Below are 25002 nucleotides of genomic sequence, written 5' to 3' on the forward strand. Positions count from 1 at the left end.
CCTCCTTTAAAATATGGTTTAAAATAATTTGTTTCATGAATACTCAATGAGTTCCTATCAGAGGCCATTCATTATCATGCTAGGATTAAGCAGATAAAGGAAATCCAACCACAGATAGATAGGTAGTTAATGGGGGAAGAATATTTAAATGGCCTTTTGACATAATTGCATATACTCCTCTTTAGTGTCCTTCTGAAGCTCAATGAGCAGTAGTATCTTAAAAGTTAGTCACCATTTTTGCATATCAATAAACTTACCATACTTTTGTCCAGTTAAAATCCATCATTTTCTCTCGACCTGCAAAGTACAACTTTCACTTACTGTGATTTACAACCTCACGTGACTAGAAAATATCAGTTCACCAAGACTGCCCTAAGTGCCATTCTGCCATATGCTGAGGCATTCCATTATAAAATCAATATAAAACATCCATTAATACCTACACTGATCTCATAAGAAAAGCTTTCAAATGTTGGGTGTTCTCACGCTCATGGTGATATAGATGCAAGTATTCAAAATTTGTTTTTTTTTTTTTTGTCTGAATGCTTGAACTTACTGTTGTGAACAGACACTGTTAGCTCTCTTCTTTGAGCCGGTAGAATCATCGCATTCATTCTTAAGGAAATATTTGTCTCTTCCCAAGCCTGTGGGGTAGGGCACAAAGCAGTATAGGCACACTTTGGTACCTCTGCTATGATGGGCTTAAGAAAGAGCAGGTTTGCGCATCACTTCTGGCATTTCAATGCATCTCTCAACACAGTGAATTAGGATTCTTAACATTTTCATTAAAAAAAGAGTTTTGACCTCATTATCTGATGCCTAAAAGAAATTAGGGTCCCTGGAACTTCTGCTCTAGAGTAAACAAGAACCATGAAAAAGGATCAGGTTGAATGAAATTTCTGCAAATGGACTTCGGTCAGCCGCATGTACGTCTGTTGCTTTCTGTAATAGTCATTAAGGTGGCAGCGTAGAGACTTGGCTATTGAAATACAGCATGCCATTTCCCTTTATATGTCTCTAATAGAGCATGAAATTTATAGCTGCTCACATGCTCATGTTTGCTCATTAACCCACTGCAAAATCCAACTCTAATAAAAGAAAATGTCATTGGTATCATGGCCAATTTTAATTTTATTTTTTCAGAAGGAAATAGTTTTAACATCAACAAGTTAAGTGATATGAAATATTTAAACCCACTACTTTCTTCTATTTTGTTATTGTGAAGCAGAATATACTATATTTTTATATAGTATAAATGTATTTTTTCTAAAATCGAGATGAAATGAAAGTGACTTTTCATAAACTTACTAACTTTAAATTTCATAACACAAAGTGAAATTTCTACCTACATAGCAATATATATTCAATTCTGGTTCCATTCATCATATACATTTGAGTCTTACATTTCAACTGGTAGATTTGGTTTATACAGTATTTTTAAAGAAGATTAAAGATAATATTTATTCAATAGATAACATAACTTGTTTTGTACATATATACTTAAGAATTTAAGATATATAAACCCCTTTTTAAGTGAAAGAATATTTTTTCATTCATTTGAAGAGCTGTAAATACCTAGGGTGTTTTAGAAATGACATATTATCCTGAAAGAGGCTGACATAGGAAAACATGTTCATGATACATTCCATTATGCCACCCTGTAAGAACCTACAGCATCTTGAACATCACCATACAGGAAACGGTAAGATTTATATTCTCTCAAAAGAAGAATATGGGTCTCTAGGGACCTTGAGCCCTCAGATAGAAAAAGGAATGTAGTGACTATTTCCACCAAGATATGTGTGTGGTTCTCTTTCTCTTACATACAATAGCCCTTAGAATTCTCTATATCCATTCACAGATCACAAAAATCACTTTACTATTCTTTGGAATTTAGGTTTTTTTTTTTTTTTTTTTTTGGTTTTTCGAGACAGGGTTTCTCTGTGTAGCTTTGCGCCTTTTCTGGATCTCACTCTGTAGACCAGGCTGGCCTCGAACTCACAGAGATCCACCTGGCTCTGCCTCCCGAGTGCTGGGATTAAAGGCGTGCGCCACCACCGCCCGGTGGAATTTAGGTTTTTATCAGGTCTCTGAGACTCCTGACAATTACCATACTGTAGTAGAGTGACAGTTATTTGACCCTTCACAGGACTCTGCAGCTAGCTGGTTCAGGATACTGGGAGTCATTCAAAGCTGCACATATCTCTCTTGTCCATTTGGAGGAAAATTCCTTGGAAATCTAGAGAGAGACAACATCTTCTTCCATGATAGATTTTTACATCTTGATGACTTTTCCCCCCATTTCTCCATAGTCACAAAAATGATGACAACAATTTCAGATTTGTCTTCCCTTCAGTGCCATAGCCATAATAGTCAGGCCTATCACCTGCTCAGAGATCTACAAAACTATCTAAGTTTTGTATCTAAATAACTGAAATGAGGACTTGGAAGGTAGCTCAGTAATGAAAATGCCTGTCACGTAAACATCAGGACCTGAGTTTGACCCCCCCAAGAACCCATGTAAAATAAAAGCTGGTGTAGTGGTGTTCACCTGTAATCCCAGAATTTGGGGGTGGAGAGAGGATAACCTCTAAGGTTGCCTGTTCTCCCAGCTTGGCCTAATGAGTGAGCTCCAGGCCAGTTGGGGGACTGTATCTCCAAAAAATAAAGTGGAAAGCACCTGAGGAACAAGTGAGGTTGTCCCTTGGCCTCCACATGCGTGGACATATGTGCACATGAACCTACACACTGCTGTATACTCATATGAACATGGATGGATGGACACACACACACACACACACACACACACACACACACACACACACAAGACCCTGCTGTGTTAACAATAACAAAAACATAAACATCAAGTACAGTGTGACATGGGGTGAAGTTGCTAAATTTACCAACAAAAAGACGCCTTTATGCTTGAAAAGGTTTTCTAAACTAGATTGTCCAGTTCTTTAAGAGTTTTTGAGTATGATGGTTGTATACACATTTTAAAAATCTCAAATTGAGGATGGTGAAGTAAGAGGTTCATGAGTTCAGGACCAGCCTAGTAGCCAAGGACATGTTAATAGGATTAATTAAAACTCAATAATTAAAAACAAACTATTAAAATTCATTTGTAAGTGTGTGTGCATGTGTGTGTGTGTGTGTGTGTGTGTGTGTGTGTGTGTGTGTGTGTGTGTGTGAAAATTAGATTTAGTTCATAGCTTGATGTCATCTTAATACTTTTGCTATGCTAGGTAACAAAAGTTTTAAATGTCTTTGGAGCATGTCATAAGTTCTCATTACTATTAACATTCCTATTTATCTCAAATGACTTATATAATTATTTTCAAAAATATCTTCATCAGAAATAAAAATCTGTAGTAAACATAGTTTGATGTACTGGGGGAGCTCTCTAACTTCAGTGCAGTTCTGAGCCATTGATTGGCAGCTTTGAGCATCAGAAGTGACTTGGAAACCAGGACATGTCTCTGTTAGTACATGCTCTGCTAAAAGGAACATCAAAATGGAGAAAAGATGGGTGGGTCACCACAATTGACTGATTTTTCTTCTGTGATGCTAGATGAAAGTGAGATCTCTTATTATTTATTCACTCCTTCACTCATTTTGGAGAAAATGTGCTTATCTCTTAAGGTCATGAAGGTAGTCATTTGTCTTTCTGACAGCAGGGACTGCCAATCCACAACAGAACAGCTGCCTCCTCTTGGAGTGTCTCCTATATCAGTGCTCAGGGACAGAAATCTACTTCCCCTTATAAGAGGAAGATGAGAAATGGTTGCTGATTTGTTGGTTTGTTTTTTGAAACATAAAAACTTACAAGAACTAACAAATTATTTAATTCACTGAGTACTTAACTGAATGGGGAAACATAGGTTAATATTGACCTGGAAACAGCTTGTGATTATGACCTCTAGCTTCCTGCCTTTTCTTTCTCTGCCCTCCTTCCTTTTCTTCCTCTCTTAAAGTCCCTAGCTTCTCTGTCTGTTTCTGGATCTCTATTACTCTTGTTCTTTTTCTCATCATGTCTGATCTTTAAGTTTCACAAGCAACATCTACCTCTCTTGTGGACCATTATTTGCAGAGTTTCCTTGGTTATAAAAGGAATAGCTGTCCTCTAGCTCACATTAACCCCTTAATGGAAAGAATATTCTTGAACCAGGACAGTTCTACCTTACATTTCTTCCCAGGCATGGGTTCATTGTTTTTTACAGCCCCCCCCCCCAAACCTAAATGTTATACTCAAATTGGAAAGAAAGCTTAGGTATCTATTGTTTAAGTCTGAAAGAATCTTTTGGTTTTGAAGATCACAGATCTGGACAATTTAATTTTGACGGTATAAACCTAAATAATCTCTAAGAGGGTCAATTACAACTAATTTTTTTTCTGGGTTTTTCAGGGTGGTTTTGTATAATTTTTTTTCCTAGACATCTCAGTGTCCATATAAGCATTTGTGGCATCTATATTCTCATAAACACCACAATAAACTCCAAGTGCATTTCATTTATAGGCCACAATTTAAGCCAAAATGAGGGATACAACTTACACCATTAAAAAAGCATGAGTGTGTGTGTGTGAGTATATGTGTGTATCTACCTGTATACGTGCATACATAATGATTTATGGGAATAATCTCAGTCTAAATCAGCAGGTAGAACCTAACCCACATAATGTAAACTAGTATCAGACATTTGTCTCATGGGTGACCTGACTCCAGAGTTGGCCCATAGGGTGTCTTGCAAGTAGTTTAAATTGCTATGTGCAATGAGTAGCAGATGGTTTACATGCATAAATGGGCTAAATAACCCTAGCATAATCTGGAATGACTTCCAGGGGTAAAGCCAGGCTTCCCCATACATAATAATATCTGGCATTTGTTTGGACGGTAGTGATATTTACTCTGCATATTTGAGAGATCCATGACTATCTTTAGGAATTGCTAATTAAGTCAGGGTTGGACTGAAAACCTCAATAGTGGAAATTAATCCTTAGTTATATTAGACAGTATAAAAGGCCTTGGAGTATGCCAGAGAGTCGTTTTTTATCAGAAAATATCATCAACATAAACTTGAAAGGAACCTTAATGTAAACAAATAGCACGTAATATCTTATCAAAAGAAAAAAATATTGAACTTTCTCATCAGATATGCTAACCCAGTAATGGGCTATAGGGACACAGTGGTTTCTTGTAGAGACATTATTGACCTGGACTCTGACGAAAGCTTTACCTGCTATTTCATGTGATGAGAACTAATTCCCTAAGTAATTCCCCAAGGATTTGTGCTTCCTGGTAAATGAGGTTAGATTGTAAGTGACAGTGATACTTTATGTTCTCATGTAATATAAAATATACTCACTCAAACAGCTTCAATTCCAATCACACACACAAAGCTAAAGTTTTCTGACACAAGTCCTAGAAGGTCATAGCTCCTTGAAAGAGAATTATTGCCTTAATGTGGAGTGGATCTAGGCCTGGAATCCAGGTATTACAACATATTCTGTGTTGTTTGATTGGTTTTAGAAGATGTGCCGATCTCATGTTGGTGAGTTTGAGTATTTTCTGTGATAGAAAAATACATAATAATTGAACATCTACTTTATGGTCCCTTCCAACTAAAAATGCTCAAAAGTCATAAACATTGAATACATACTAAGTAATTTTGGAAGATGGGAAAGGAAGCAAAATCATAGGATGGTTTACAGTCTCAGCAAACAGTGAGTCCTGATTTGATGGACAGTTCATGCATGGGAACAGCTCGAGGGGAAGGATAGAGGCAGACCACTGTGCATCCATGAACAGAGAGAGATTTGTTTGTGTTCTGGAGAGCAGAGAAGAACAGACAATACAGTAGAAATTACCAAATGATATCAGATTGCATAGGATTTCTGAAATAACTTTTATTTTGTGACATTACATGTGGGAACACTGTAAATATTTAAATGGTCAGGTAAGCCAATGGCAATCCATAAAATTCAGTTTGACATGGATTCCAAGGGAGTTTTGAGCATAGATATTATGGAAACCAGTGAGGAGATCTCTCAGAGGTATGAATGAGACAAACAAGAGACACTATAAAACAAAAACCAAAGTTCTAACAGGACTGTGCATGTACAGAAAGAGCGGGGGGGGGGGCAAGGAGCTGAAAATATCCACGATTTTTCCAAGAAAATGGAAGCAGTAATCCTGCTGTGCACTGGAAAACTAGGGCTGGAGGGGAGCTGGATTTTGGTGTAAGACATTAGAAGACTGGTCTCTTCCAGAGGCATGAGAAAGGCCTGGTGTGCAGAAGGCACTGAGGCCAGAGCCAAACAAGAGCACATGGAGAGAACAGAGCTTCAGATCCTGTATGTGACACAAGAAGAAAACATCAGAAGGTGGAAAACACTGCCCTGTGCAGAGTAGAAGGACAGAGAGAGAGCAATCAGGGTGGGATGGAGAGAGAAGAGGGTGTGTAGGTCTTAGATGGAAAGAGAAAAGAGGAACGTAGTCAGTTTCACTAAGCATTGAAGGGAAATAGAGGTAAGGGTCACTACACACATGTATGCAAATGCATGTGTACAGTACATGGATGGGCATCTGTGTGTCCAGGAGTTATAAAAGCCAGTGTCCACTAGCAACACACATTATACAGGTATGATGTCTATTCCCAATTTTCAACTTAATGAGATCTGGATTCACCCGGGGGACAAACTCTGGGCATATTTGTGGGTGATTCCCTTCATTGGGATAATTGAGGTGGGAAGATCCATTTGCCTTGGGTAGGACCAGTGCCTGGGGCGGGATACCGCCTGTCTGTAAAGGAGAAAGTGAGCTGAGTACAGGTGTCCATCACTCTCTCCTTCTTTACTGTGAATATAATGTGATCAGCCACCTCAAGCCTTTTAGACAGTGGCTTTTCCTCCGTCTCCATTGACCTGTGTGCCAAAGGAAATTTTATTCCCTCTTAAATTGCTTTCATTGGAGTATTCTATCACAGCAAAGGAAACTAAGGTACCAGCATTTTTCTCTGAACTTTACAAGTCATTGCTGTCCTGTTAAGCAAATCCACGAGTCTGTTAAAAGGTATCAAGAATTTATTAAGATATAAAATGGAGAGAAATACACTCACAGATAAAGAAGAAAGTAAACAGCCACCTTCATTCTCCACAGTTTTAAGAGGTCACACACCCAGAAAAAACCATGCCTCTATCAGGCCAGATACCCCAAGGTCATTGGTGGAGCAAATTCCCATAACCCCATCCTACATTTTTTTATTCCTTGTTAGCTCTATTCTTCAGAACCTATATCCTGAGAAATAACATATTTCTTTTAATACTATTTACTAATATAAGCAATATATTATGAATGAAAGAAATACATCCTAACATACTTTGCATTTCTGAGAAGCTTCCATAGCTCCAGACTCCTGCTCACACTAGACTGTGGCACCTGTTGGGCAGCATCTTTAGGTCCTCTCTTTCCCAGGCTCCCACAAGAAGGCATAAACCCAATAAATGGCAACGTGTTGTGCTTCTCTTTGCTAATTCATTTCCAAACTCCCACCAAATGAGTATAAACACAGCATCTGCCTCCTTTGAAAAAGTATGAAGTTTCTTGGAATATGGATACTCAGTGTCTTCACCACACAGCCTGTGCAATGTGTTTGGTGCTGTGCATATCCTAGGCATTAAGGAGACTCATCACAAGTTTATTTCACATGATAGGTATAAAATGAATACCCAAAAGATTGCAAATGTTTTAGAAGATAATTATAAAATTCAAAATAAATGGAGTGCCTGTGAGATTTCCCAGTGGGAAATACAATTGCTGGCAAACGTGACAACTGATAACACATTCCTACAAGGTGTTCTCTGTCTTCCACTCGCATACATGCCAGGCCCTGTGCGCCGCACGTGTGCGTGCGTGCGTGCGTGCTGGTGCACACACACACACACACACACACACACACACACACACACACACACATACACACACACACACACACTGAATCTATCAGTCAGCCTATAGAAAGAAAATGTAGAGAAGTTGAAAAATGTTATATAGAAAGCATAATAAACATAGTCATAGAAATAAGAAAGGAGGGAAGGAGGGAGGGAAGAAGGAAAGAGGTAAGGAGGAAGGAAAAGGAGGAGAGAAGGAGGAAAGGGGATTCAAGAAAGAGGAAAAACAGGAAGAAGGGAGGGAGGAAGAAAAGAAAATAAAGAGGGAGAGAAGGAGTTACTTGGAGAGGGTGGATAAAACATTTTGGGACCATGGAGTCCTAGAAACTAAAACTGAAAACGAACTAAAACATGGTCCCTTGTTTTACTCCTGAATGGGATGTTTTTCTTCCATGAAAACCAATTCTAGTAAATTGTGCAGGGAAACAAGACCTGTGCTTGGAGGGATTCTGTCTCTACTCCTCAGGAACTCATCTGTGAATAAAGTGCCTTTAAGAACAAGCAGTTATGAAAATGTTTATCCCCAGAAAAATTATTAGCCAACACCAGAAGTATTCTGTACATGCCCACGTGCAGCAAAATGGGAGTGGAGGCAGAGCTCTACCCCACCAATTTGAATGTTGCCTAGCTAATGTTTTCTCTCTCGCTTGTTCACAGAACCTAAAGTAAGCTGCAAGCTAGGCCGGTCTGCGTCCACATCAGGGGTTCCTCCTCCTTCGGTTGCTCCTCTCAGACAAGCCAGTGACCTACCACAGAGCCAGGTACCATCATCGTTAGCCAATCGTGATTGACTTCCTGTGGTGCAACATACCAAATGCTTCCCACCTGTCTGTCCTGTGTTGCTGTAGACACCGTTTGCACTTGCTTTGATTTCTCTCTGTGTGTATGGGGAGGGGAAGGGTTCAGCATCTGTGTTTTCATCCCCAAGAGAATGTCTTTCTTCTTTTGTGATTGGTGAAAGTTTCTTTGCTGTTTGTTACTGAATCGTTTTGTCTCTGATTTCCATCATTCTGAATTATAAATGTAGTAAATGTGCACTATATGTATGGGCATAGTGGCTACTTTAAAAAAAAATTCGTTCTCTTTTCCATGTTCTGTGTACTTTTATACTGTCTTTGAAAATTTATCAACATTTGATAAATTTATCTACTTCTTGTGTAAATTTCTTTTTAAATGTTTTGTCCATAATATTTGCACAGATGTTGTTAATGAATCTGTACATATATTTTAACTCTGATTCTACTATACTGTAATATTTGTGGTAATTTACTCAGATTTTTATTTAGCTTCAAGCATGATTGTAAGACAATGTCAATACTGATGTTCTTATAAATATTCATATAACTATTGACTCCTTTGGATTGAATGTGGCAACAAGTCTTTCTTCATTCTTAGCCCATAGAGACAAATTAGCCAACCAAATAACTTCAATATTTACCAACAGCTGTAGATTAATAGGACAACCTTTCAAATAAATGGCATTTCTATCTTCAACCAACCATATTAGAAATGTTCTCAGAAAAGGGAATGTAAGTGTCTTTGCATGGCAAATGAGATCTTCATTATCACTTGGAGAAAAGAGATAAGAAATAAAGGCATAAGCTAAAATACCATTTATTCCTTTATAGTATAATATGTCATTCTGGTGTTCATTTGGGTGAATGGCTGTGAATGGGAGTTTAGGAAAAGGACAATCACTACATATAAATATTGTTTTGTAACTCAACCAATAGGAAACCAATACCTTAACTGGTGAGCTTTGGTTGTTTTTGCTGTGAGGTATTATGGATATTAAGCAGGACAACACCATGTTGGAGTAGTAGTTCTGCTTCCTAGCTCTTGTATTTGCATTCATGGTACTCTGGCGAAACAAGACATTATAAAACTAATAAGATCTTCTAGGAAACTGTCCAGCACTGATCATCAAATTGCTCATTCATCAAATATGTTAAATGTCAGTATCTTTTAAAATCATTTTGTGCTTCTTAATATTTTTGTCTGACTAAACTATGCACATTATTTAATTTATGAATATATGAATATCTACAAACACTTGTCTCTCTCAGGTGCATCTCAAGTATCATTTATGATTTCTTGTGTCTTAATTTAAACCACTAAAGGCCTTTGTAATTAAATATATCCATTTTAACTACTCTAAGGGTTGTAGGATATGTGGGGAGGGGACACTTGCCTCTGAGTCACAGTGACAGAAAGGACCACTTCTCTACTGTCTCTTAAACATTGAAAAGCTATTAAAGACGTGATATGCAGATTAGTCTCTTTTAACACAGTTAGGAAACTCTCTGTAGCCCAATTGTCTGGTTATGTGTGGCGTATGGTTATTTGTCTGATTGTGTGCTTATGGAACCAGAAGAATGACCAAAAGAGAGTAGGTATTTCAGCAGCCAAAGCTGACCTCCTACTGGACCTCAAGCTTCCCCACAGCAGGAATTCCTCTGGGCCATGCAGGAGATTTGGCCTACAGTATCTGTCATTCATGTTAGTATACCTTGAAGTTAGCCCAGCATGTATTTCTAAATACAGAAAAGCCCAAATAGGGAACATGGAAAAGAGTCACAAAGATCATTACATGTTATGATGAAGTTGCATTAGCATAATGCAAGTAGGAAAATTCCCATTATCTTACATGTGCTCTCAATAGTTCTGTCTGATTGATTTAGAAAAATGTGAGGCTTTAGTTTTCTGCAGAGCTCTCTATTCTGTTTAATTAATGTCAGAGTTAAATGAAGGAAAGATTACCTTTAAATGGCAGCTGGATCTTGAAATGTTGGAATTATTTAATTTCTACATTCCTGCAAGGAACTCAAATGGCAGGGATTCTGATTACATTTTATAAACGACTATGTCATAGGATATTTACAATTTAAATATTGCATGGTCATTAAATTTGAATGCTTTAAGTAAAAGATATTTAGAGGCCACTTTTTGAGTCCAGCACTCTTATAACCCGCATCTCAGAAATCCATTACTGGGAAGAATAAAACAACAAACTCATGCCGGTCCCCAAGAGTCTGCCATCTATCCCTTCCAGGTGTGCAACAGAGTAATGTCATTTAGAACCTCACCTAAGAAGACTTAAACTCTTTGGGTGGCAATTAGGTCAAAGGACTCTGGAGTGTCTGCTAGCTGGCCCAGCAGTCCTCCATGTCTGGATGTGTCCTTTATACCTTTATTGTCAGAAGTCAAAGCTGTCAATAGAAGTAACCAGGAAAAATTATAAAGTAACCAGAGAATATATATATATATATATGTATATGTATATGTATGTATGTATTATTACAGGAGGATCCAAGGTGAAGTTTGCACAGTGACAATCCCATGCCATTCACTGTCATATCTGCTTCTTGTGTACAGGACTCACGCAGACATGTGCAAAGCGTTCCTGTATTGTGCAACATTAGATGGGTACTCTTACTATCCCACATGGCAACTGAGAGTGCTAGGATGAGGTGGCTACCACAGCCTTCCCAGAGGTTTTTCTTTGTATGTTTTCTTATGGGTTCCTAGAGCCTATGCTAGATCTGAAATACTCAAATATGTCACACATTTTTTTCTGAGCCTGTTTTCTTATCTGTAAAGTATTGGAAGTATTAGTTGATTAGTAGTATTGTTGAGAATCAATGTGATTTCATATATATGTATATGTATACATATATGCATATACACATATACACACACCACACACACACACACACACACACACACACACACATATATATATATATATATATATATATATATATATATATATATATATATGAAAAAGCCTAGGTAGATAGTAACTGCTAGAAAAATATTAATTCTTTCTCTTCTTCCCTTATATAATTTAACTCTCCCAATAATCTAATTTTCCTACTTGCTGGAAAACTCTAAGGGAATACTTGTGACCAGTGGTATTACAAAGGAGGTGGATGCTGATGGTTTGTTTGCTTCACTCCAGTATTACCAGCCACAGTAATAGAACAGTGAGAAATTAGACACTCAGAATTTACTAGACAGTAGTGACTTTGTCTTGTCCTGTACTTAGATGTGGTTTGGTTGCAAAGTATGCAAAAATTAACCATAGGTGTAATTTCAGTTCATCTGTCATATAAAATTTATTATCCTATTTGAATTAAATGATAACTGAATGCAATGGAAATACTATAGCTATATAGGATACTATCATCCCATCAAACAATGCAGAAACACGGGGCACATTTTTGCTAAGGTCAGAATTGACCTTAAGATTTACCCCTCCACTGTTTCAAATACCTTGTTCCTATTAAAAAACATCATGCACATTGTAGAATTCATATGTAAAAACTGAAATGAATGCGGCTTCAACAGGCCTGCTCATATGGCTTGGAGCAAGTCAACAAATTAGTGGATACAAGGCTCCCCCTAGCAACTGAAATGCATACTACAACCTGCACTTCAAAGGGGGCTTATATTAGAGACTTACTGTCTTGTTTTTAAATACACCTTTTGGGAGGGGGAAAATAAGGAGTCACATCCAATGCCCCAGAGTGCTGAGCATCTTTATGAATAGATGAAGCTTATTTTGTGGGGATTTATGATATCTTCCATTCATTCTTTATCCAAACTGAGTCTCAAGAAAAAAGGTTACTCTTCATCCACAGATGGAAATTGAATACAGGGGGGAAAACAACTTAATTCAACAAATGGAAGAATATCTTCTTGAATTTTTTTCTGCCACCAATGTCTTTGAAATGAGTAGCCTATGAGTCCTTCCTAAAAAGAAGTTCTTTCTATCTGGTGGGTAAGTTTGCCTCCAACTTAGATGACCAGTGGAGTATGAGGAAATGCTTGTACATTAATACCAGCTCACAGCCCCACTGCACTTATTTTACTGGCTTTCAATTTTCCTAATTCTGTGACCCTTTAATTCAGTTCCTCATGTTGTGATGACCCCAACTGTAAAATTACTTCATTGCTACTTCATAACTGTAATTTTGCTACTGTTATGAATCGTAATGTAAATATTTGATATGTGACTCCCCCCAAGGGGCTGTGACCCACAGGTTGAGAACCACTGATTTATTTGAATAATAAATACAGTCACGCAGAGCATGCCTCTCTGTAGAGACAGTAGAGATCTTTAGTTGTCTTCCTCTATTTTATGCTGCATATGAGTATTACCCCTCAGGCTGAAGCACCACTCTGACTGAAGCAGGTATCTCAAACATTTGTGTTCTTCCTGCAACTGCCACCATTCTCAGACCTCTGTATAGCATATTCGTATCGTAAAATATCAGTACTTTGTACTCTTATGCCCATTAAGCAGACATAGTATTTCTATTAGTGGGAAAGCTGAAGCTAGAGTGTCACTGTCAGTTCAACTTCTGAGACTAGTTACACACTGCCAAGGTGTAAGCCCAGGTCATTCCATTAAAGCCAGGCCCTACCCACAGCTGCCTTCTTTCTACTTCCTTTCTCAGGTGTTCTTCACGTTCTTGTTTGCTCACCTGCTTATTACAAATGCAGATGTTCTTAGTCTTGCCATTAGTGTTCATCACTATTACGTGAAGACTGCTTGGGAGAGACTGAATTTCACCAAGACCTCAACCAAGTAGGGTCCTATCTATGACTTAGAATCCCCAAGAGTGAAATGAGGTTGTCAGTGTGACCCTTCTTTGGGAAATGACTCTCAATTCCCCTTGGTTTCCCACTCTTGTGTTCTCCACTGGAAGAATTCAGAAGAGACACAAAGAGCAGAGTGCAAAGGATAGAATTTGTTGTAGAAGAAAGGGATGAAAGTGTATGATGTATATGATGGCTGAAGTGACCATTGCTTCTGGTTATATTTTAGGCTGGCGTATTAGTTACTCTTCTATTGCAGTGATAAAATACCATAATCAAGGCAACTTATAGAAAGAAGGGCTTATTTGGGCTTATGGTTCTAGAGGGATAAGAGTCCATTTTGGCAAGGAAGCATGGCAACCAGTAGCCAGTTAGATGAGGATGCTGAGTGCTCACATATTGAACTATAAGCAAGAAGAAGAGAGAATGAACTAGGAATGATGTGAGGTTGACTTCTCAAAGTCTGTTCCCAGTGTCATACTTATGTCAGCAGGGCCATGCCTACTAAGCCTCCCCAAACAGTGCCACCAACTGGGGACTCAACCTTCAAATGTCTGAGACTCTGGGTGCTATTGCATTCAAACCACTACAGCTGACTTTATACAACCCCTAAAGTCTCTAGAACATGCAGCTTTTCTTTGGGGGTATTTTACTGTCCAAGTAGCTGGTAGACCCTTTTAAACTGACTCTTATGAAGGGGGATCATGATGTACTTGAAATCAGAAATCCATTGGCTAGAGAGCAATCATGTAAGATTTTTGATAGTTACCTGCTAATAAACTTTCTAGTGGTTCAAATGTCACACCTCCTTTCCAGGGTCAGAGATAAGATTCAAATCCCATTCTGTTGAGCAATAATCAGAGTCCTATAGTTTTAGACCTTAGTTTTATAAGCTGCTGATTATAAGGATGGCATCCATCCCCAGTGATCTCCAAGTCTGCTGACACATGAACTACTTGACAGCAAAAGAGAGCCAGGTGTCACATATTGTTCGTAACATTCTCGTGTGGAGTGTAGACTAGTGTTAAGAGAAACTGCTGACCGTGTTGAAAGGATGCCTCAGTGCTCCTCCAAGTCGATGTGACCATTCAGAGTGTGTGCATGGTCTGTGAGCATGCATAAATGTGCATGTGCTGGTATGGGTGTGCATAAGTATACATGCCTATGTATGTGAGTGTGCATGCCTCTGAACATTAGGCCTTGAGCACACCAAACACATTGCATATTCAGAAAACAATGTGCATTCTCCTCTCATATCTGGACCTGAAAGTATCAGCTGCAGGAGTGTGGGTGTAGTTTTAGCCAACCGCACACAACAGATATTAATGGATTCACCAAGGGTTACCTGACTTCTGGATTTCTTCAGCAATCCCATAAACAGACACTTTAAAGGGGAAAAATAACCATACTGTCAGTTCAAAGCATTTGTTTTTGTGAAGCAAAGACTGCATTAGAGCTGGTTAATAATCCCTGGTTGTCAGCTATTTTGACAGGGAAGGTATTTGGTATTTGAAATGCTGCATTTAATGGCTCTGTTCCTAGAAAATGAGGAAGTCATTTGAAGGACCAAAGAGTGTCAAGAGTAATCCTACCTGACACCATCAACTTTGCATATGAAAGGAAAAGAAGCTTTCCAGAGAAGCCCAGGGAGCCAAAGTTGCTTATCTTTCAAGTGCACTCTGGGTAGATCCCCAATCTGTGCCATTTACCAAGAGAAGCCTAAATAATGAAACAGGAGGCCCTTGGAGAGTCCAGACAGTCACACACCACCTTGGTGTTACCATGCCTGTGAAATCCCCAAGTGTTTTGATTTCTGAATTCTTACAAAATAAGATAATGGATTTGAAAGCACATCTTAGACTGGAATGTTGGAAAGTAGCAATGTTCTTTGTCTGTCATTCATTTGTTCATCATGTGGCTCCTTTGATCATTTTGTCTGAGCACAGAAATGCAGAGAATGGTTTCTTACTTCTTAGCACAGGCATGCATCAAGAGAACCAGACACACATTGGGCAGGAGATCAGAAGAGGGATGAACCACAGCACCAGTTTTGTGCTTTGAATTTCTTTCTCTTGAATCCAGATGTATTTTGGAAGACAGCTGTGTCTCTAGTCCATTTCTTCCACTCTAATTTCTATCCTAGATCTATTTTTCACACCTCTAAAGGAGTGATTACATGTGATATGCATGCTTCTCTGTGTGACATTCTGTAGAGTTGCCCATTGCCTACAGTGCAGAAGATATACTCCTCGAAGGATTTCAAGACCTCAGTCGGTGAGTTGGTCCTGGTCTTGTTCAGCTAAATTATCTACCCCTTATTCATACCCTTTCACTGCTCCTTGGGCCCACTGCACAATTTCTATTAGACAATCTTTTTTCACTTTTTAGTATCCCAGGGTGTTTATAAAGCCTGCACAGGCTTCACTTCTAGGAACCTTCTCCTAGTGCTGACATGAGTAACAATTCTACTTCTGGTCAGAGTCAAGTGCAATCTGCCGTCTAGGAAGCTGTTCCTACTATCCCAAGCATGTTTTCCTTCTTTTCTTCATGATCATAAATGACCTTGTAGTGAACATTGGCTGAGGATATTACTTTAGATCATGGACCTGTCCTTTGAAGAGGCTTGTCACTCTAAGAGACCAGATACTGAAGCCTGAAGAAAGCAGGTCACTCTCACCTCTCTGTCTGTCTATCTGTCTGTCTGTCTCTGTATCTCCTTCCCTCTCTCCCTCCCTCCTTCCCTTTCTCTGTGAAGTGGAGTAAAGAAGCCATACTGTTTTTAATTGATGGCTCCTCCATGCTTTCTATAAGATACATTATGTTGAACTAAGTAGTGTGATGCCTTCTCCAAAGACTGTGTCAGATGTTTTCTTTTGTTTGAGAGGATGTCTCTGAAGAGTCCCTCTTCTGTTCTCGAACAAACCCATATCTATCATCATGCCTGTGATGGCTGTGGCTCTTCCTCTTACTTAAGTGATCCCTGCTAATGAAGTTCCTCTCCAACTTTCAAAGAGAAGCGCTCACACACACACCACCTTTCCCTTCCAGGACCCACTTCTATTGTCTCTGATAAAATATACTCTTCCTTTTTAATGCTTTCCACCTCAAGGCCTAGCCATGGCTCTTATATTCTTGGAATAGTTCCTCTTTTACCAAAAGGTAACTGTGTCAGTTCCTTTCTCAAAAAAGAGCCCTATTACTCATAATACATGTGACCTCTGTTCTGTGTTCACCCAAACAAGGAGCATGGGAAATTTTTGCTGAATTTCTAAATGTACAGACATATGTCAGGTATTTTGTGGGTGAGGAGAGAGAGAGAGATATCCCATTTCTCTACTATAGTAGCAATTTCATTTTTCCGTAATGCCATTTTCAAACTTCAGAGATGCAGTAGCCTTAAGTATTTGCATTAGATTGCAGTTTCCTTTACAGTGGGAATATGTATTTTCACATTAGAAAGTTCTGGTTGTCTTAGTATGCAGTAAAGGAGCGATTCATGATGAAAGTACAACAGATAAGCCTTCGACATGCTGTGATAATGATTGGTAGAAGCACGGGGACTCCCGACAGTGGTTCTCATATTTCTCAAATATCCTCCATCAGCTATTAAATGGAGGAGTTCATTTGCTTTCTGAGGGTGACCAAGAAAAGTCAGAGAGATAATAGAAATGCAATGCCCACTGAGAGAGGTAACACAATATTGCAACTCAGAGAGGAAAGAAACCCCCATCAAACTCTTTCTTGAACACAAAGTTTAGTTTTAATCAGCTTTGTCAACAAAAGGAGCTAGCATATCACTGATGACATTAGAGGAAGACCGTGCTGTACTTAAGTGATGCTAAGATGTGTTGGGGGCAGAACATTAACTTTGATAGAGAGTAAATGAAAGTGTATGAAAACCTGTACAGTCCCAGAGAACAGAGTGGAGTGGGGACTTTCCCACAAATTATTCAGTACAAGATATTATCTTAAAAAAAAAAAAAAGAATAGGTTTATTGAAGCTGCACTGTTTCTCTTTCCTGCTCTCTCCCTCACTCCCATCCCCATCCCCCCTTTAATGACTCCGCCTTATAGGACGGGTGCCATGGCACAGGGATACTTGCTTCTGCATTAGTTACACGCTTGTAGAATTTTTAAGAATACCTCTGCAGCCAAATTTAAAGAAAAAAAAAGTTCAAAAACAGTGAAATTTCACAGGGACAGACAGTTGTTGGCGGTGATACTACACTGACCTGATTGTAATCGGGTTCAGTTTGTGCCATCAGTGACTCACCGAGAGGCCATGCTAACCAACACCCAGAAGGGGGCAGCACTTTATTTGCGTACCACCCCACTTCCCCCCACCCCAGCCCCACCTCCCCCGACTCCGCCCCAAGCAAGTATGAACTGCCCAGGTTCCAGCATGAGTGACAGGTTTCAATTCCCCTCTCAGAAATGGGGTTGCGGAGTGAGGTCCAGAAGGTGGAGTAGAAGGAGCCCTATGCCTCACCTTTACTTCTCCTCCTTTCCCTCAGCTGCACTCAGGCAGGTCAGGCGGGTGGCTGGCTGCAAGACCCTGGAGCATGCTGCTGAGACCCTCGGAGCTGAGTAGTGCTCTGGCAGTCTTGTGTGGCACAGACAGGAAACCAGCAGCTGGAATCTCTTCGAAAGTGCAGCAGAGAGTAAAGGAATTCAAGGCCATTTTAAATTTTGTCCTCATTCTAAACTCCTGTGCTCTAAAACGCCTTCACTTTTATGCAAAATTATCCACTTCCTGTGTCACCTGTCTCCTGTTTAGCCTGGCTTCCTGCATGCCACTGACTAAGGCTTGCTAACTAACGTGTGTAGCTGCCGTGACATTTCGCAGTAATGCTCAGTAGTATGTTAGACTTCACAAATGGCTTTCATACATCCAGTCAACAGATCCTCATTGCTCAGCTGCTGCCACCATATGGTCTGGTAGGTATTGTAGCTTGCAAAACGGTTGATCCAATTTCTTATATTTAGAGGAATTTCAGCCTAATAAAGAGACCAGTTGTGTGTGTGTGTGTGTGTGTGTGTGTGTGTGTGTGTGTGTGTGTGTGTGTACATGTGTGTGCACTCACAGCTCAGTATAATTAAGAAGAGAGTACACAGAGGACAGGCAGATTCATTGCCCACTGTTAGAGATGTCACTGAAGGTGGTCAAGTGCAGCTTTATAGAAGGAGGAAGTGGCATTTGCTGGACTCTTTTAACAAGAGAGGGAACAAGGTCACTGCAGCCGACATCAGGTTTGCAAAGGAGTGAAGATCTATGAGCTGTGTAACTGGTCAGTGCAGCTCCAGCAAGCCACTGGCATGGAGGGAGTTACAGATGCTGAAGAGGAAAGACAGGAAAACTCATGAGGGGATGAAGAACAAATGTCTAAGCTCCGAAAACCAAGGGGCCATCCCAGTAGTCATTGTTTCTCCAGCTTGTGAATGAAGCAACTGGCCTGATTAGGATGTTCAGCAGCTACTTGCCAAGAGCTGCTTCCTTAGAATTCAACAGCTCATTCCTTTGCGCATAATCCTTAAGGATTCGATGACAAGATGATTATAGGAGACTTAAACAATTAACATGAGTAAAGGGCGAACTGTTAGCCCACAAGAACCCCCAACGGGTGGACTTCCTAAGATCATTCATCTGCTTGCTTCACTTTTTAAAAAAATGTTAGCAATCTAGGGAAATATGAATACTAATGAACAGACTCACATTCTTTTCATTATAATCCATCTCTGAATATTCCAATGTGTCAAGAATATCTTTTTAAACCCTTCCACTAACCTAAAAAAAAAAAAAAAAATCAAGTAACCCATAAGGATTCAATTCTGTGGTCTAATTGGAGCTTATTTTCAAATCTCAAAATGGCCAATCCCAAAAGCCTTTCAAGTATCGAGAATCAAATCTTCAAATCTTGGTATGGGAACTAGTTTGAGTTCCATAGATTCCCTTGCTCTTTTCGTAAAAATGGATTTTTTTTTATGACAACCATGACTGTCCTGCAAATCTATGGTCTATCAGATGAAGCAATTAAGTAGCAGCAGGTAAAACAAAATCCCATGTTCACAAAGCATGTGACAGAAGGTTGGGGACTGGACCTCGTCCCTCCTCAGTCCAGGTGCAACGTTCTAGGGCTGCGGGGATCCCTAAAGTCTGTTCCACCAGAGTTCTGGAGCAAATGCCTTTTGCAAATTTCCTATGCAGCTAATCACCACTAGAGGGCGAGAGAGGACCTTCAAAGTTAACATGACTGCCTTTGCTTGAACTAGAAATCATTTAACAGTCACATGTTTATTGCAATTTAAGGGTTACACACCAACACTCATGCACGCGAGCATGCGCGCGCGCGCGCGCGCGCACACACACACACACACACACACACACACACACACACACACACACTAGCAACAAAAACAACAGCAAAATGAAGAAAAAGCCCGTCTCCCAAATGTGTTCCTCTATTTTTGTTTGTTAATTGTAGTTCAAATTACATTGCGCAATAAATATTGTGCTACAAACACCGTGCAACAAGATTAAGGAAGGGGACAGGAGAAAATAGAGGACTCATGTGAAGAACTGCATCTGGCCTGGGGTGAAAGGGATGAAGGTCCCCTTTAGCCAGTTTCTCTACGGAATCTATGAGGTCTTTTCCCATGTTTCAAGAACAAATGGAGTTGCTGTAGGATGAAAGAGTGATCACAGCGAGGAGCCATAATAGGAGGGAGTCAGAAGCCCACGCAGAGGAGAAGGCTTGTGTTGACTTTTTTTTTTTATGATCCTTGTCTCTAGGCCATATTTCACATGAGTTAGGATGTGTTGGCCTAGGAGCAGCATCTTCATAGAGGAGAGCAAAAATCCCACCCCAGTAATCAGATCTAGTCCTTTATCATCTTGGAGTACTGCCACAGTCAAGCTCATCCTGGAGGATGTTAGACTGATCTGAGCTGGTGATGCAGAGATGTTAATTGATGCAAAGAAGGCTTCAGTCCAGCTGTTTTAGCTCTGAGTCCCACAAACAATGCCTAGAGTGGCAAGAAGATGAATAACTTGGGTGGCCCATGGCCCATTAGTCCCCTTTGTAGTGGTCACCCAAACTGCTTTTAGGGCTTTGGAGGTATAGATCTCTTGGTAGCTGCTTCAAGGCCGACAGAAGGGTGAGGAGGGGAGCAGCAGAGTGTTTGAGAAGAGGGTCCACCCAAGGGGCCATGATAAAGCTTAACAGTTGGCAAAGATCCAGAACATAAGTCAGGAGGTAATAATTGTACAACTTTGTGGGGGAACATCAAGAGACAAAGTTATATGAAAACTTTAACATCAAGATTAACATGCATTATGTGCAATTGTACACCTGCCTGGACCATGTAGCAGAGTTTTGTAGCGGGTTAAGGGAACTTTATTACCTGTTTGTGTACATCACATTCCTGCATGAGGAACAGGCACCTGGGAGCTTTTCTCCGTCCAAGAGAACTAATTGAGCCTGTGTGTAGTTGTGGGGGAGGGGGGTGTCCTGGCATGCAAGTGTATCATAAATTTAACTCACTTTCCTCAAGCATTCGATATTTCACAGCCAATTTTTTATATACCTGATTTTAAATATTATCTTACATTAAACAAACCTGAAGGTTACTTTACACTTGCTTTGGATTACTTGCTTTACGCCCAGTTTTGATGTACGCAGAATACTTACTATACGATGGAAATGAAAATTGGTCTCTCCCACCGAGCTTGTCTCTGTAAATGATTACATTTGTACTGAGCATGGCAGACCACAAATTTGTATATTTTTAACAGTTTAAAACTGTTACCTTTACCCTTAACAGTTTAAAACAAGCTGGTACCTCTTATAAGATTAGAATTTTACAATTTTATCCTTATGAAATTTGAGTCTTAAAAATCTATAATTCTTGAATTAAAGATCCCTTAGTGTTAAAGTAAACTTTAAACCATAAATGCAGTCTATAGAGAGACTGGGAACCTCATTATCCAGATCCTTTTACAATATGCTTTTATGAAATACCACAGTTTTTATGTGAATCAGTTTTTACAAATAGCAAAAGATTAATGAAAATAGCAAGGGGAACCTTAGGAGATGACAAACGTTAATCATCGAACATACGTTACATAGAGCTTACTCATAATTTTGTTCTCATCTGTTATTTTTCATTCGCAGGACAAATACCATCATACAAAAATCCATGCTAATCCAAAATATCTTGGAGACTTCCTGCTGCCTCCTCAGTCTGAAAAAAAGGGAACACATTGATCAGTGGAGGGATAGCATACAGTCACCATAATCAAGATGGCAGTAAAGTCACATGGCATGCTTCTCTCCTGATGTCACCAGCTGAGATGGTAGAAAGCCTCATGACTGCTAGGTAATCAGCCAAGACAACAGCACACCACATGGGGCCCCAAGGTCAGCTCGCACATCAGGCACATGTCCTCTTCCCGAACAAGAGTTTAGTTCATGTTACATACATGGTATGTTATAGCAGATTACCTATACATCCCTTTTAAATCATATTCAGTGAACTTATAAATCCTAAATAAAGAAAGTTAAAGTTTCTTTCTTTTCTTTTCTTTCTTTCTTTTTTTTTTTTTGGACAAGGTCTTTCCCTGTAGCCCTGGCTGGCCTGTAATTTGCTATACAGACCAGGTTGACCTTGAATTAACAGAAATTACAGTGTTGTTTTTCTTTTTTAAGATTTATTTATTATGTATACAGTGTCCTATCTGCAAGCATGCCTGCAGACCAGAAGAAGGCGCCAAATCTCATAGATGGTTATGAGCCACCATGTGGTTGCTGGGAATTGAACTCAGGACCTCTGGAAGAACAGGCAATGCTCTTAACCTCTGAGCCATCTCTCCCAGTCCAAAAGTTAAAGTTTCAACAAAAGCTTTAGAGAACCGTGAACCAAACCAAGAAAATGGGTGGGCAGGGTTAGAATTCAGAGAGTTAAACACCTCACCATTTATAACCTCTATGGGTCATACTTTATTTCTCAGTTGTTCTCAAGTGCAAAATGTCTTTTCCTGGGCTGTTTTGTGTTTCTGTGTTTTCACTGTCACAGAGTCAGGTGATTGGCCTGACCCAGGATAGAGATTTTGGAGGAAACTTAAAAAAAAAAACAAAAAAAAAACTGCTTGAGTCTGGGGCAGGCAGGCCAAATCCCAACTCCAATACCAGTCTTCTCTGTAGAATAGAACAACATGAAACAAGTTTTCTATATTATTCACAACTCAAAAGATATTTGAATTTCTGTAAGACTGAAACCAGTGATCTACATGTCTATCACCAGTTTATGTGTATCTGCAGATAAGGGCAGACAGCCTGCAATGCTTTTACCTACTGAGGGAGGTGGGATGCTGGCCCTTATTGGAACAGAAATAACTTCCATAGTTTGCAAGGCAAGCTGGGAAATCTAGTCCCTGAGCAGAAAACCCTCAGGCTCAGCGAATACAAATGAGGAGTCTACAAGCTTGATCCTCAGAACCCACCTGTTGCCAGATGTGTAGTGTGAGTATCGGTGATCCCAGAATTCCTGTGAAGAGCTAGGAGGAGGAGAAAGGAGACTCCCTCAAACCTCTTGAGCCAGGTAGCCTGGAGTATGCGGTGAAGAGACTATGTCTCCCTTCCAACAAGCTCCATCCTGCTCAGCTTGTGAGATTAGACAGGATTGGAACACTCAGAGTATTAGGGTCATAGACCAGACCCTGTCTCAAACAAGGTGGAAGGTCCAGATCAACACCCAAGTTTGCCCTCTGATCTCTATCCATAGGCCATGTTATGAGTAGACCCACATTCACATACATGAATACGTACATATACATGTATAGATACACATATATACAAACATCATATATATTATGCCTTAAAATATTTGAAGAAATTAAATTAATTGAAACTAGGGACTGAAGAGATGACTCAGCTCAGCAAGTAAGAGTCGGTAGTGCTCATGCATTGGACTCAAGCACAGTTCCCAGCACCCACTTCAGGTGGGTCACAACTGCCTGCAAAGACAGCTTCATGAAGATCTGATGTCTCCAACCTCTGCAGACAGGCACCTACACTCACATGAACATACCCACGCACAGACACAAACTCACACCTGTAATGAAAAATAATAAAAACAAATCTTAAAAGACCCAAACAAGAAAATTAGAAATAAATGAAATCTAGAACGGAAATAAAAACAGTAAGCAGCTTTTGTATTAATAATAGAAGGTGTGGGATAATTAATATTGTTAGAGTTTAAAGTGACAGAAGAAAAGAATTGAAAGTCTTACCTCTATCAGTTGCATGGCTAGCAGAGTAAAGGACTAAATGGATAGATAAAATCATTCAAATCCCTAGCTTTATGAATCAGCCTCTGAGGAAAGGGGTTTGGATAAAGCTCACAGCAGCATCAGGGAACTGCCTTAGTGAGACAACAAAGACACGGTCTTCATATGAAGTCATTGCCTTTGCACATTTTGATCTGTTCAAATACAGACTGTCCTAGATTGAGTATGTGGCGTTACTGGTCCTAAATGTGAGGTTTTATGAATACATCATGATCAGTCCCTCTACCCAAGCCACAGTTGCTGTGGTTCTGCTTGTCTGGCTTTGACCTTGTAAAAGAGCATCAAGGGACAGAGATGACATGATGGAGACTGCTTCCCCCCTCAAACAAGCAGGTGTGACTAGAAGAAACGGGTCCTTGCTGATGTAAATGGCATTTTTATCAGATGTGAAAGCAAACCCTGGAATGTTTCAGAAAGGGAAGTCATGGAACCTTCATCAGAGAACCTTTAGAACGGTGACAGATTTCTGGAGCAGTGAGGAGACACCCATGGCCACTGGAAAGGATGACAGTGGGTCTTTAGGCCTTTGCAAGATGAGTCCGTAGGAGATTCCAAACACTAAATACTCCTATTTACACACAAGTTGTGCAATGGGAAAGTTGTGAGAATGTGTATATTCTGTAAAACTAAATGGGAGATTACTCTAGGGGAACAAGAGGGATTTGGGGACGACTGAAGGGTGCATGTGGCATGGAAGCATGCAAAAGGGGTCTGCCAGGCTTTGGAGAGCCCAGGGGGAGCATGGATGTCGGGGGAAGATACTGGAGAAAGAGGCAACAGAAACAAATTTTGTTTGAAAAATGCCATACTGAACACCAATACTTCATAAACATTTTAAAATGGCCTCATTGTTTACAAACTCTTACTGTGCCACAAGAGGGCAGTATTGCTTCATTGTTTCCTCCTTCATGTGACACCATCTCAGCTTTGCTCCTAAAAATCCAGCAGTGGGTTTTTCAGCACTCACTTAGGAAGTAGCAAGCAGTAATTAATACAATAATCCTGTATCATGTGTTTCAGAATGACAGAGAACTGGCTAAAGATCAACACTACTAACATTTCTCTGTAACACCTCCCCTTTTTATTTTGGAAAAAAAATGAATGAT

The 25002-nt window shown here is 39.7% G+C and overlaps 1 protein-coding gene across 12 annotated transcripts in view; it reads left to right on the forward strand.

The window, feature by feature from the left end:
* The window catches only part of Nyap2 (neuronal tyrosine-phosphorylated phosphoinositide-3-kinase adaptor 2), a 409837-nt gene that overhangs the window by 203427 nt on the left and 181408 nt on the right, over positions 1-25002 (forward strand). For 10 of the 12 annotated variants that reach the window (XM_052750010.1, XM_052750011.1, XM_052750014.1 and 7 more), the window contains one exon: positions 8605-8708. In XM_052750010.1, the coding sequence (XP_052605970.1) occupies positions 8605-8708 (104 nt within the window). Of the gene's footprint in view, positions 1-8604; positions 19951-21722; positions 22039-25002 lie in introns of those variants that run through there. The other 2 variants (XM_052750016.1, XM_052750022.1) reach the window with 2 other exon arrangements.

The sequence above is a fragment of the Peromyscus californicus genome, unplaced genomic scaffold, assembly GCF_007827085.1.
Source record: "Peromyscus californicus insignis strain IS unplaced genomic scaffold, ASM782708v3 Scaffold_21__1_contigs__length_65335640, whole genome shotgun sequence".
Lineage (NCBI taxonomy): Eukaryota > Metazoa > Chordata > Mammalia > Rodentia > Cricetidae > Peromyscus > Peromyscus californicus.